The sequence below is a fragment of the Rhododendron vialii genome, chromosome 10a, assembly GCF_030253575.1.
Source record: "Rhododendron vialii isolate Sample 1 chromosome 10a, ASM3025357v1".
NCBI classification, from domain to species: Eukaryota; Viridiplantae; Streptophyta; class Magnoliopsida; order Ericales; family Ericaceae; genus Rhododendron; species Rhododendron vialii.
Genome location: NC_080566.1, coordinates 34,993,302 through 35,007,350, shown reverse-complemented (window position 1 = coordinate 35,007,350; position 14,049 = coordinate 34,993,302). Strand labels below are relative to the sequence as shown.

The 14,049-nt window shown below is 40.7% G+C and overlaps 2 protein-coding genes across 2 annotated transcripts; one reads left to right on the top strand and one right to left on the bottom strand.

Moving 5' to 3' along the window:
- Positions 1–258: 258 nt before the first annotated feature.
- Positions 259–4,470, top strand: LOC131303354 (probable inactive receptor kinase At1g48480). Its single transcript, XM_058330180.1, has 2 exons — positions 259–1,996; positions 3,445–4,470. Exons 1-2 carry the CDS (start codon positions 667–669, stop codon positions 4,116–4,118), a joined length of 2,004 nt encoding a protein of 667 aa, XP_058186163.1. The 5' UTR covers positions 259–666; the 3' UTR covers positions 4,119–4,470.
- A 3,789-nt stretch (positions 4,471–8,259) lies between these two features.
- Positions 8,260–13,799, bottom strand: LOC131303812 (ADP-ribosylation factor-like protein 8c). The gene is made up of 6 exons (XM_058330840.1): positions 13,357–13,799; positions 9,866–9,947; positions 9,713–9,745; positions 9,494–9,615; positions 8,767–8,928; positions 8,260–8,676 (listed from the first exon to the last, which is right to left on the bottom strand). The coding sequence occupies exons 1-6, from the start codon at positions 13,392–13,394 to the stop codon at positions 8,559–8,561; spliced, it is 555 nt and encodes a 184-aa protein (XP_058186823.1). The 5' UTR covers positions 13,395–13,799; the 3' UTR covers positions 8,260–8,558.
- Between the last annotated feature and the right edge of the window lie 250 nt (positions 13,800–14,049).

Sequence of the window (14,049 nt, the reverse complement as noted above, 5' to 3'; positions counted from 1 at the left end):
ATTAAAGTAGAGAGTCTCCGAAATATTTGTTTTTAAAAAACCAATTAAATGAAATGAAAATTTGATTTTTAGTTATCATTGGAATGTGAATTCTATTGAGTCCCGTGTAGATGCTATAAATATTTCCGGACCTCCCCACCTCCATTCTCACAACGAGCCAAATTCAACTCACAAAAGTCCTCTTCAAAAAAAAAAAAAAACTCACAAAAGTCCAAAACTACTGGTTTGAATAGTCACCCATCAACCCCGCCCCCCTCCCCCCGTCTGAAAATTATTTCTCACCCTCACTTCTCTCTTACTTTTTTCCTTTTCTTTTTTTACGATCGATTCAGTTTATGCGCATCTTAACAAATTTTCTTTTCAATTTAATTAAAGACAAATTATTCATGTCAAGATTACAAAATTCAAAAAATTTTATTTTTTTGCAATCAAACCCCAAATATCGAAGAATGATCAAATGTGTGACAGAAAACTAACCAACCAACCGAGATTAAAGTGGTTCTCCCTTTTCTCTCTCTCTCCTCCCTTTTTTCTCTCTCAAGAAATGCCAGACAGGAGAGACAAGAAGACCAGCTTCAAGTGGAGAAATGTGAGCCCACACTCTACTCCATAGCCCCCAAACCCAAAAAACCCCCCTCCAAATCAAATCTTCACCCCCAAAGAAAAATGAAACCACCTTATCTCCTCCCCACCGCCACCCTCCTCCTCCTCTCTCTCCTCCTCATCCTCTCTTTCCTCCCCCCCACCACCCCCGACCTCTCCTCCGACCGCTCCTCCCTCCTCCTCCTCCGCTCCTCCCTCGGCGGCCGCGCCCTCCTCTGGAACATCTCCAACCCCACCCCATGCCTCTGGACCGGCGTCACCTGCTCCAACTCCTCCTCATCCGGCGGCGTCACCGCCCTCCGCCTCCCGGGCATGGGCCTCTCTGGCCCACTCCCCCAAGACCCTTTCCAAAACCTAACCCAACTCGTCACCCTCTCCCTCCGCTACAACGCCCTCTCCGGGCCCCTCCCTCCCTCCCTCTTCTCCTCTCTCTCCTCCCTCCGCAACCTCTACCTCCAACGGAACCTCTTCTCCGGCCCCATCCCCTCCTCCCTCCTCTCCCTCCCCACCCTCGTCCGCCTCGACCTCGCCTACAACAACTTCTCCGGCCCCATCTCCCCCGATTTCAACAACCTCACCCGCCTCGGCACCCTCTTCCTGAACAACAACAACCTCACCGGCTCCATACCCAACTTAAATCTCCCCAATCTCGCTCAGTTCAATGTCTCTTTTAACCACCTGACCGGACCCGTCCCTTCGAATCTGACCAGCCAGCCCCCCAGCGCGTTCTTGGGGAACTCGCTGTGCGGTGGGCCGCTTCTGCCTTGTAATAACGGAACCCCAAGTGAGAGCGGGAGCGAGAGCAAGAGTAAAGCACTATCCGGTGGCGCCATTGCTGGGATTGTGATTGGGTGTGTGGTTGGGTTGTTGATGATTTTGGTTGTATTGTTTTTTATATGTTGCAGGAGAAAGAATGTTGATAAGAAATCAGGGTTTGAAGGGGTTGGTGGGGCGAAGCAGAGGGAAGTTGGTCAGATTACTGGTGACAGATCGGGGGAAGATACTAATGAGAGTATGAGCGCGGTCGGGAAGAGCGCGGGGGGCGTGGGTTTGAGTGGGAGGAGTGGTGGTAATGGAAAGAGTTTGGTGTTTTTTGGGAAAGGTGAGAGGGTGTTTGATTTGGAGGATTTGTTGAGGGCGTCGGCGGAGGTGTTGGGGAAAGGAACGTTTGGGACGGCGTATAAGGCGGTCTTGGAGATGGGTTTGGTGGTGGCGGTGAAGAGGTTGAAGGAGGTGGCGGTGCCGGAGAAGGAGTTTAGGGAGAAAGTGGAAGTTGTTGGAAGGATGGAGCATGAGAATTTGGTGTCTTTGAGGGCTTATTATTATAGCAGGGATGAGAAGCTGCTTGTTTATGATTACATGCCTATGGGAAGCTTGTCTGCACTTTTACATGGTAAAGATCTTGGCACTTGTTTTAGAGAAAAATACGCATTGTGTTCTTTGTTTTGGATTTGTTATGATTATGATAATTGCAGACTATCATGTGTTATTCTTTTTGCCTGCAATTGTGTTTATTCTAATGAACTTGTAGTCATTGTAGTGTATTTCTACTTTTGATTACTTAAACTTGGCCTGTGATTTCTAACTCTTACATTACATTGTTTTTTTTTGACAAGTCTCTTGCATTATATTGTTGCAATACTTACTCCAAGACAGGAGGCTTTCGATTTTGAGCCAAATTCGATAATATGCCCAGAGTGTCTCTTGAAGTAGGGAAAAGGGAGATTGTAGCACCAGCTTAAGTTTACTGCAACTTGTCCAAGTATCATGCGTTAAATTCGGAACTGGTTTGTGTTGAGCGATTTTGATTTTGTTGAAAATTACAAGAATCATATGTGCTGAAGCAATTTCCTCCGATTATGAACTTGTGTCAGATTGTCAGCATATTGTTGAATCGACATTGGAGGTCATATCTCTACTGCCTTCAAGTTGGATCATTGCAAAATTTGCAGTGGAAAATGCAAATTGAATTTACAAATACCTTGCCCTTGTCCATTGTCTATTGCCTATTGGAGTTGCATTCCTGTAAATCCACTTCAGAAGGTTTCACATGAATCACATGTGAACTTTACTCTTTGTTATAGAGCTGCATTTCAATTTTGTGTCACAAAACTAAAGTTCTTTTGTTGGTCATTGCTCCAAATCCCCTGCCCTAAGAAATAGGCTTAAGATACGCAGCTGCATGATCTAACACAGAAGTTATAAGATGGTACGTTTCAATGTGTCAAGGGGAGTACCTAGACTAATGTTTTTCATCAAACTCGAGACTTATATGGAACACATTGCTATCATTTTCCCCAGTTATGGAGCTATTGTGTAATGTTCTCATTGTAGGATGCAGTATCACTGAGATTCTCCTCTCATCACCGAAACTTGACTGAAGATATTTTCACTGCAATTCTCTTGAATTTTTAGGAGAGAATAAGGGCACTCTATGTTTGATAGTACATTTATGCATTCTTCCCACATTATGTGCTTTCTGCCAACAAGAAGAAAAGAAATACTGTCATCATTTTGGTGTTCTGTATGCCTGTTATTTCTTAGTTTTGTGTTTATTTCGTAGTTTTGTGTTTAGTTCCAATGTTTCCCCTTTACCATATGTTCAAAATTTTCGCTTTGCCTTTTGTTGTGTCAATTTTTCATTTCTGGAAAACTTCGTATTATTTTTATGATTAATGAACTAGTTTGGGGAGGATAGCAGAGCAACTATATTTCAGTTGCCTCTTCAGAGCTTGTTGAGATAGTATCCAGTAGGAAGAGAGACCACCATTTGAAAGCCATACCCTTTTCATAATAACTTTATATATTCCGTAACTTGGTTTTTCGATTTCCCCATTTCAGGAAACAGATCCGGTCGAACCCCATTAAACTGGGAAACAAGGTCCGCAATCGCCCTAGGAGCCTCACGCGGCATTGCATACCTGCACTTACAGGGCCCCTCTCTCTCCCACGGCAACATCAAGTCATCAAACATCCTCCTCACTAAATCATACGAGCCCCGCGTATCTGACTTCGGCCTTGCCCAACTTGTAGGCCCCAACACCTCCACTCCCAACCGCGTTGCAGGCTATCGGGCCCCAGAGGTCACAGACACCCGTAAGGTCTCTCAAAAATCCGACGTCTACAGCTTCGGAGTACTACTTTTGGAACTGATGACGGGTAAGGCCCCCACGCATGCCTTGTTGAACGAGGAAGGGGTGGATTTGCCGAGGTGGGTCCAGTCCGTGGTTCGTGAGGAATGGACCGTGGAGGTGTTTGACCCTGAGTTACTCAGATACCAAAGTTTTGAGGAGGAGATGGTTCAACTATTGCAGCTCGGGATCGATTGTGTCGCTCAGTACCCAGATAACCGTCCTTCTATGGCCGAGGTGCATAGTCGGATTGAGGAGATTTGTCAGTCTAGCTTACAAAGCAACCAAGATACCCTTGATGATATAGTTAATGATGGAGATGAGCCTCATCAGCAGGATCTCTCTGTTGATTCGGGTGCGCCACATTCTTCGGTTGCAGATTGAGGAGGGAAAATAGATTTTCCTACATGCCCATCGTGTCACATTTGGCGCTGCGATTGTTTTTTCTCATTCTTTGTGCTCAATTTTTCATTGAGAATCAACTTTGCGTCTTCTTTTTCGTATCCTATTTTTAGTGTTATCGCAACAGTTACTTTTCCTATCCTTTGGACTTTCAGATTTCCATGTAATATGGTTGTAGGGAGAATTCTTGCTGCTAGTATTTTTTTGGTGGTGGGAACAGTGGGCAATTGCCAACCTGTACTTTGTTGGGAACATGACCCTGTAATTACCTTTCTTTTGTCTCTCCTTTTGCTTTTGCATCATATTTTATGGATTTCAACTTTTTCCGCTGTAATCTGTGCTTCTTGCTATCTTTTTTTGGTGGTGGGAACTGTGAATAATTTCTTTGTTGGGTGGATGGCCCTGTAATTGCCTTTCTTATGTCCCAGCTTTTGCTTTTGTATTTTATGCAACATCATTTTTTTTGAAACGGGGGCGTGCTGTACACTATTCGGACCGTTCTTCTCGACAATCAATAGTTGACATTTCAAAAAAACTTTTCACAGGTCTCGTGAAAAGTTTTTTTAAAATCTGAACCATCCAAAACACTTTTGGACAGTTGAGATTGCACAACACCGTATTGTGCACAGCCTGCCCCGGGTTGGTGTGTGTGTGTGTATATATATATATATATATATATATATATATATTCGTGAAGGGTATTGATTGCTTTTGTAAGTTTAAATTCTGGTTTCATGTCTACATTGGTCATTAATGGCAGAGATTAGTGAGGGGTATTGGTTGCTTTTGCAAGTTTTAAGTCTGGTTTCATGTCTACATTGCTCCTTAATGTCAGAGTAATCTGTCTCTCGTACACACAACAATCAGAGACGGAGCCAGAATTTTTGCACAGGGGAGGGCGAATATACACAATGAAATTTTTAGGGAAATGATATTGGCACTCCAAAAATTGATGCAGGCACTCCAAAAAACAAAGGAAAGTGACTTTGGAGTTACACTGATTTTGGAGTGTCTGCATCAATTTTTGGAGTGCCAATATCATTTCCCAATTTTTATTGATGATATATACTTTCTTCGTCCGTAAATAAGTGTCCAGCCGGCAAACCGAAGTCTTTAAAAAAATGCATTCGTTTCGTTAAAAATATTAAAAAAAAATTCACAAATGAATAGATAGCAATGAGTTTTATTAGATTGTGAAAAAAAATAATTTTTTTTAACGAAAAACATGCATTTTTTTTAAGGCTTAGGTTTGTAGACCGGACACTTATTTAAGGACGGAGGGAGTATTATTCGGATACATTGTGGTCTACAAAAAGAACAATTCGGATCTTCAAATGGAACCACAGTGAATTATATTTTACTTTCACATGAGAGATCACGCAAGAGATCGTCACATGGGAGGATACTTAAAACCATTGAAGATGGCGAGTCATTGTCTGAGTTAGGATGGAAAAATGCAAGCAGTTGGGTTGCTATACCTGCAAACAGTAATGTTAACTTAATTGGATATGGTCCATGCTGTTTAAGATAGCACTGGACCATTGAAGATGGCCCTCCTCTTTGGTACGTTTTGTAAAGTGAATTACAAGACATTATTATATCACCCAACTGTGACATTGATTTCAAGGAAGCCAATTTTAGACCAGACAGCCTATCCCACCACTCTGTTTTACCACTCCTCCTACCGCAGCGTTCAATCTCATCATCCGTCTCTGTAATCAACTCGTTCTTGAAAAAAATTCTTTTAAAACTCGGACCGTTCAAACCACTTTTGGACGGTAAGATTGAGAGCGGTGAATAAGAGCGATGGGAATAGACTAGACTTTTTGATTTTAGACAACCTGGCCTTTTCTGGTCGTTGGGTGAGAGGCTTCTTCTTCTTAAATACTCCGTAAGGTCGGGTGAGGTGTGGGCCTACACCTACAATTTGCTTTTCAAGCTTTCGGTTTTTGCCTGCTTGTTAAACATTTACTCCTACGTAGTATGCTTTCAAGATTTGCTAAGTTCTCTCTATCTCCCTCAGATATTGGATTTATAACCTTAAGGAAGTTAAATATTTCAAATCTTGGCCGCTATAGGATTTGGCCAGTGGTGAACTTCAAACTTCAGAGCCCAGAATTAGCCGAGGTGTGCAAGCTGGCCCGAATATCCGGTTATGAAAAAAAAAGGGCTGGATTTCTGGTGGGTCATTGTCAGATTAGGATTGGGAAATGCAAGTTAAAAACGTTGGATTTGAGCTATTTAGCCGGCAAAGAAAACGACAGGGATTAAAAAGACATTGATAGCTTCTATAAGCTGGTGTTTCCAAAGTAATGTCCCTAACAGAAATTTAGAACAAGCATACAGGAAAATGATTTTCACATTCTCCTTTTAGTTATTCATACTCTTTTTTTTTTTTAGTTTTTATTCACATGAATTTATAATATAAACAAAAAAGGAGTGTAACAAGGGAAGTGCGAAAATCAATTCCCAACATATAATCATAATTTCACAAAAGAAGCAGTAAAAGGAATTCACCGGTCTTGGAAATAAAATAGAGCACCCAGAAGGTTCGAACATAAACAAGAAAAACAAAATAAAATAAATCCGTCAAATATTAACAACTACGATATTGGAGATCGCCAATTCGCTTATGATAGAGATGGCAATTCTGGTCGAACCGTTGATTAATTGAACCGTATTGAACCGATTGATGCGTTTTTTACCAAATTTTTTTTTAACCGTGATTTTGATTTTGGTTATTGATTTTAAAAAACTGGCCTGTTCGATTTTATATGATATATTCGGACCAAAAACCAAACAGAACCATAACCATAATTGAACCGGAATATAATTACATATATACCCTTACACACTACTAGGTTGTTGTCTGTTCGATATTTTGTTATTGGACGATGGTTTTCAGTGTCTTTGAAGCTATAGTGTAATAGTGTATTACTCTCTCGGTCCCAATTTAAATGATCCCTATGGAATACCATGTAACTTTGACCTAAAAAATAAATTATTTTGCGAATTAAATTATTTTTTGCACCGTTCAAATGATCTCAGTGAGTACTTTCAAACAATCAAAAAAAATAACGAAAAAAATAAAAAAAAAAAATTCCGGTCAAAGTTACACGGTCTCTCATAGAGATTATTTTGTTGGTTTTTTTTTTGTTTTTCGATATTTTGCATCTTTTAACTCTAGTAAAAAATTTTGACCACTGGTTTCAATGAAAAACCGTATCGAACCAATAATCGTGATTTTTGTTATGGGTTAAATAAAAGGAAAACCACTGGCTTTGGTTTTGGTTTAAGATATTTGTTTCGGTTTTGGTTATGTCAATACCCGAACAACACCCTTACCATCCCTACTTATGAATGTGACTGGAAGAATTTGGTGGAAGTACGAACCTTGTTAGTTTGCTTTCAAGATTTTTCCTCTCTCTCTCTCACAGAGTGTGTGGTGGTAACAAGTGTTGGATTTATGGCGGGTCATAGTCTGATTAGGCTGGAAATGCAAGTTACGTTGGATTTGTGCTACAGTATTTATTAGCCGGCAAAGAAAGTAACGGGATTTAGTTGAAGAGGCTGATAGCTTCTATCAATGAGCATATATGGGTTCCCAAAATTTAGAAAACCACAAGGAAAATAAGTTCCCGAGACAGACTGGAAGTCTAAAGAGTCCCTAAATTACAATCACATCCCGATTTTTTAGAAATAAATTCAGGTCACCACGTGACTGTGCCTCAATGATATGTAATAAGGGTTCTAGTAATAATAAGTTAATAACGGGTCAGGCATGGATTAAGGGCTCATACCAAATTACCTTATCATTGCCAGAGATATTTAGGTCTAACATTTCTTTGATAAAATTGTCAGTGGATTGAGGTAAATCTTTCACTCTTTGGGTATTTTGGACTTGCCCTCAAGATCCTATAGCAATTTAACACATTAACCTATTCACACACCCTAATACCTCGTATGCCTCATAAAGCATGAGGTACAACTTAACCCTCAATAGTGGCGGGGCCATGATTAAGACAACGGGAGTGGTGCTAGCTCTTCTTAACATTTGTTAGGACTTCCCAAGTTAACCCTCCAAGGAGATAAGGAACAAAAATCAAAAAAGAAGAAGAGCAAGTGATCCAAACTGCCAAGTTAAAGTCAACCAAGGCTTCTCTTGCTCCCCTTACAACAGCATTCAAATACAAACAGAAGAAATGTTGAATCTGAAGAACAGAACTAATGTCATTCCCATCTGAAGTACGAAAATATGCGAAAGAACAAATCCAACTAAAAACAGGTACTGCTTCCCTCAAGAGTCAAGAAGGATTGACCATCAGTTCTAATTACCGGGCCGATCCGTGAAAAAAGAAGTCCTTCACCTAAATCTGTTCTTAAGCAATCAGAAAATAGGGAAAGATAGGTCTAACCGTGGAATCATTTTACTGTCCTCGAGTGTTTTATAAGCCAGTCAATAACCGCGTCAATGTTTACAGAATCTTTGCATGAGATCATGTAGCAGCACACTTCTCTCTCGCTGATCGATTCAAGACCTCTGCAATTCCAAAAAAGGAAAGCAATAAGCGTTGGAAGATTATGTAAGTGCGATGAGAAATGAAATCCACACAACAAAATCGATACTCACAGTTGATCCATCAGTGCTTGCTTCGAAATAGCTTCTGACTTGTCGATTTTGTTACCGAGAACAAGCACAGGTATGCCACTTAAGGTTGGTTTTGTCAACAGGTCGTGTAGCTCGCTTCGAGATATTGGAATACTGTCTCTATCTGCCGCATCAACAACATATCTGCCTTTGTGTGGAGAGTAAACGAGTTAACACAGCCAAAGGAAATCTTAGAAAGCTATAAACCAAACCGAGCCTTATGTCCCAATCATTTGGGGTCGGCTACATGAATCTTTTTTCTCCATTCAGCTCTGTCAATGGCCACTTGTTCACACAAATCTACTATAGCTATACCTAGTAGAAATCACTACCAATTGTTGTTGAGAAGTGCGTTCTTGCATTGGAATTTAACTTTCACGCAATTATTTCTCTTCTCTATCTCAAAACACATGCGTGTGGCATGAAATTTTGTCATTGGAATATGTGACGGTGCACTTTAGTCCATAAGCTATAGGGAGACCTGAGCAAGTTTCCAAATGAAACGGGAGTTATCTGCTAGTTTCAAAATGAAGTTTGCCCGGAGGAAAAGCTTAGAGTTTGATATGCCGTCATATGATTATCATCGACGGATTTAGTTACACACATTTTATCTGCACGACAGTAAGTCAAAAGGCACTCTAATAGTGGGATGTTAACCAAACAAAATTACGAAGATACGAAGGAGGGAAGTTTAGGAGATATGACTTACACTATTGCGGAGACCCCTCGGCAGTACCGCTCCCACATGCCGCGAAACCTCCGTTGGCCTCCGAGGTCCCAAAGCTTAATTGTTACATTACCTTTCGTAACTTTTCGCATATTAAATCCCACCTGGTTTTCACGGCATACACAGTTATCCTTCAAGATTTCTTACTGCCACGATGCAGAGAGCCTAAATAATGATTTTTCTACTGGAAAAGGTACCTACAGTTGGAATCATGTCCTCGCTGTAGCCTCCCGTCTGTTTCAAATTTAAAGAAAATGATAGGTAAAAGATGTTCCTCTGAGAAAGCTAAAAGAAAGAAGAAAAGGAGATATATATGCACGATACAGTATCTGAGAAGATTTCTCGATTACTCACAGCAATTGCATGAACAAGAGATGTCTTTCCCGCACTTTGAAGTCCCACGAGGGAGAGCTCCATTTCTTGCTTAAAGAAGAAGCTGAAATGCAGACATGGTAAGAAGAAAGGAAGAGCAAGAGAGAAATCCATGAAAAAAGAAATTAACTGACTGTAGTCAGTTAAACGAATCAAAGGCATGATCGGAGTGGGTGATTCCTCTGTGACAATCTCATACTTGCAGTAGACCAAAAGACCAAACACGAATTATACAACATTATACCTGCCTAGTGAAAATGACAACAATTGCACACATGAATTTTCACAATCTCAGAAAAATGTTCAACATTCTTGCGTGAAATTAGACTAACTTTCGAAAATATCACACCTTAAAATTACCAATTCCAACACGTTTTTTTTTTTATAAATTTTTATTATCACTAATTCCAATAGGCATGTCATGCTTTTAAAACACCTTTTCTTTCACGTAGATGTTAGCATGGCGGGGGCGGAATCATGAGTGATCAAAGTGCACACTGAGCGATCAGAGTGCTTAGTGTTGGTTTTCACATACCAGACGTCATGAACATAATATTTTTCGCCAATCAAAATACGAAGGAACTAGGTTTCCTATATAACTGGGATTTGGATTTGAGCGTTAATGTCTTTCATATCATATGACCTTCTACATTTACTCTTCCCTTTACGTAAGCTATTACATGTAATCGTAAACAACATGATCCCCACTGCCCACCTCCACCCGAGACACTTTTGATCCGAAATGGACGAAGAACCAAATCATGAACCCTTGTGATGTCTCCTTCTATCCATCCCGTAAGTAACCACTTCATCCCAAAACAACTTCCCAAACACCAGAATCAAGTATATCACAGTATATTGTATAAACCTTGAAAGCAAAATCACCAACTCCTCACTACAAACTTCATTTCTCAGTACAACTAAAGTTTTTCATCTGCTTTCCCATCAAGTTGCAAGCTTCAAATTTCTTAGCTATGAGCTATTACACGAGATGATAATCATTTATTTCCTGTTTTCTTACCCAAAAAGTAATTACCATTTTTTTTGTGATATCCAAATTTACAGGGTGGTTGTGCAAGCCATAAGATGTGCAAACCCGTGTTTTCTCAAGAATGGTTTACTCCAACACGTAGAAGAAGATAAAGAAGGCAAGTCGCTCGACCTAGAAACTTATTCCTCCTTTTAAAACTTTATCGTTATATTGATTAGCAGTTTGGGAGCTAACCTAACCCCCAAATGTAGTACTCTCAAATATGTTGCCTTACTTGCCTCCTATGGCACCCAAAATGTTTTACTGGGGAAGAGCGTTTCGCTCAGTATCTGGATGAAAAATGAGATTGAGAAGCGGTCACAGGACTATTTGAATAACGCAGCTAACTAAAATAAAGATGTCTCCTGGCAATATATGCATCAGATTGATGTTCTAAGACAAGATGGTCCACAAGATACTGCAGCGGCCCAAAAACTGAAGCGTAAGGGTAATATCAGCAACAGGTAGTTACTCTCTTTACAAAATGATAGTCGGTAGTCATTCACATAGTCCACTGACATTCGTTTGAGCTGATGGTACTAATGTTTTTCTTCCTAAGGGCACAAGACAATACATGATTAGTATGGCAATCGTGTGTCAATAAAGCATTTTGGCCTACAGTCTAATACTTGAGATTCCTATCTGTAAAAAGGGGAGGGGAGTAAGCACAAGTCTTCAGTTTGACTAGTTCGACCTCCGCTACGAGCAAAATCCTTTGGGCCAAAATCCCTGTGAGCGAAAGCTTGTGCAAATAACCATGGGGTGCTCTGATTTACGGTCAGGATCTAACGTAAGGTTGCCGTTGGTGGGACCAGTTCTGAATTACCCAAAAAATTTGTGTGCACATGATATTACTTGCAGATGCACACAAACCATACTTCATCTACAACTTCTCCAAACCCACAAGAACTAATTTAGTTCAGTTTTCAAGGGCCGCCCAACCTCAATGGAGGCGTGCAAGACAAAATCTTACTTAGTGTGAGGCACTTAAGAGCTTAAACATAAATAAAAATTATAAACCGAATTTAGTTCAGTTCCAGGGGTGGTAGCCTAGTGGCTCATGGTTTACTCCCACAGGGTTTGGGTGGCCTGGAGGTCATGGGTTCGAGTCGTGCTTATGATGCCCTCTCGAACTTGGTCCTCCTGCAAAGCCCCACTGTAGTCTGTTAGCCCTTGGTGGGGCAGGTGGGGCAGTAGTCAGTGGCAACGCCACACTTGAGGGTGTGGGGTCGGGGCGACCCCATGGGAATTTTTTTTTTTACTATTGCAAAATTTTTTTTTTTTCCAAATTAATGAATGATTCCATTAAACTTTGATATTGACACCACACTAGATAATTTTTCAATCTTAGAAACACCACAACAAATTTAGGAAAATAATTTTCACTCCCTTGTTTTATAAATGCACTCCTCTTCTGTCTTTTAGTGAACAAATTACACAAAATTTCACTAAACAACAAAAAATGGAGTGCATTTATCAAGGGAGTATGAAAATCACTTTAAAAAAACTCCTACTAAATAAAAGACGAATGGACTAATACACATCTCCATTTTACTACTTTGTTATCTCTTCGTTGCGTATTTGTCTTTCCATGTAATAATCCGAAGATTACTATGAGTTTGCTCTTTCCTAAGCTCTCAAGTTCAAAACGTTTCAAGTTTTATCAACTTCCATGCGGCCATTCCATACGGGGCTTTGCCTCGAGTTTAATCGGAGTCTCCGCTAGTGGACAATGGAATTAGATCCCGGGGATTAGTCGGGATAACTGGCCCAAACACTCCGAGTTATAAAAAAGATTTATGCGTAATTAATTAGTAAGAGTACTGATGTTTATGAAATACCCCATGCTCCCAAAGTCCTGGAGTCGCCACTAGCAGTAGTTGCTATGGCTTTTTGGTCCCTTCCGTGGCCCTCCGCGGGGCTGGAGTCCCTGTGGTCACGCCCAGGGGAGGGAGGGTGTTTATGCCCGGTTGCCCCCTCCTCCAACCCTTTTACTTAGCAAAAAAAATTATAAACTAATAAAATTAAAGCTTTTATTTAGAAAATCATGTTTCTTGTTTTCTGATATCTAAAATTATTACTCAAGATTAGAATATCATGTTTCTAGTGTCTAGAAGTTCAGTACTTTACATTAAAGTGTGAAATGTTATGGAAGGCTTAGCCCCGACAAAAAGAGGGATCGGGAAGAATCACAGGTAGCAATATATATTTACAAAACATTTTTTTTATTTATTGTGAATATAAATATACACGACACAAATCTTGCGTCTGCCACCGTACGCATGTATGAAAATCGAGACCTCTCAAAAGCTAAGAAAAACTTCTAACCCACCAACTACGGTGAAAATTCCAAACAAAGAAACATAAAGAGGGCAAACCAATTAACCAAATCAGGGGAATTGCAGTGGAATTGGAGGTTAGAAGAGGAAAATGGAGTTGTTACCTGCGGAGCCAATTGAGGAGGGAATCCCACAGCCACATTTTTTAAGTACCCAGAGGAAAGAAACAAGAGTCTCTCAGAGGAAAATCCCAATCAAGAAAACGAGAAAAGCTCCTAGCTTTGGGGTGTTTTTGGGTATCGTCTGAAAGCAATCGAAGCAAGAGAGAGCGAGGAAGAAGACAGAGAGAGTTTTGGCGAAGGAAACGAAACTTCGCCGACTGACAAGAGAATCTCATTTCGATTTTTGTCAGTTTTCTGGTAATTTTGCCGCCCCCGTAAAAATACTAAATGCGAGGGAAAACAGAGTAGCGCCATTGGACGTGAATACGTGACCTCTTGTATGGCCTCCCCGTGGCATGGAAGATCCTATATCTGGCATGGCTTTTCCAATGTTATTTTCTCTTTTTGCGAACTCGGGGAAGGGATAACACCCATCCGAGCCGTCCATGCTCCGCAACAAACATTTCAAATTTTATCTTGATCTAATAAATATCAATCGTTCAATTGTGTATTGTCAAGATGGAATTTGGGCTGTCCATTGCCAAGAATAGACAGCTCGGATAAAGACACACCCACATGAGCTCTTAGCTCATTTCACATCACCCACCGCCTTTTTCAATGGAGGCCTGCATTGGAGCCCACGAGGGGTGGTTGGTTGGGATTCTTGACTATGGACAGCCTCTAACCCACTTGAAC

What these genes read in the sequence shown, in the direction of transcription:
- LOC131303354 (XM_058330180.1), top strand. Translation starts at nt 667, where the DNA reads ATGAAACCACCTTATCTCCTCCCCACCGCCACCCTCCTCCTCCTCTCT. An exon ending in CTTGTCTGCACTTTTACATG is followed by an intron (nt 1,997 to 3,444) that starts GTAAAGATCTTG and finishes TCCCCATTTCAG; the next exon opens with GAAACAGATCCGGTCGAACC.
- LOC131303812 (XM_058330840.1), bottom strand. Translation starts at nt 13,394, where the DNA reads ATGTGGCTGTGGGATTCCCTCCTCAATTGGCTCCGCAG. An exon ending in GCGAGGACATGATTCCAACT is followed by an intron (nt 9,616 to 9,712) that starts GTAGGTACCTTT and finishes CGTGAAAACCAG; the next exon opens with GTGGGATTTAATATGCGAAA. An exon ending in CAAGCACTGATGGATCAACT is followed by an intron (nt 8,677 to 8,766) that starts GTGAGTATCGAT and finishes TTGGAATTGCAG; the next exon opens with AGGTCTTGAATCGATCAGCG.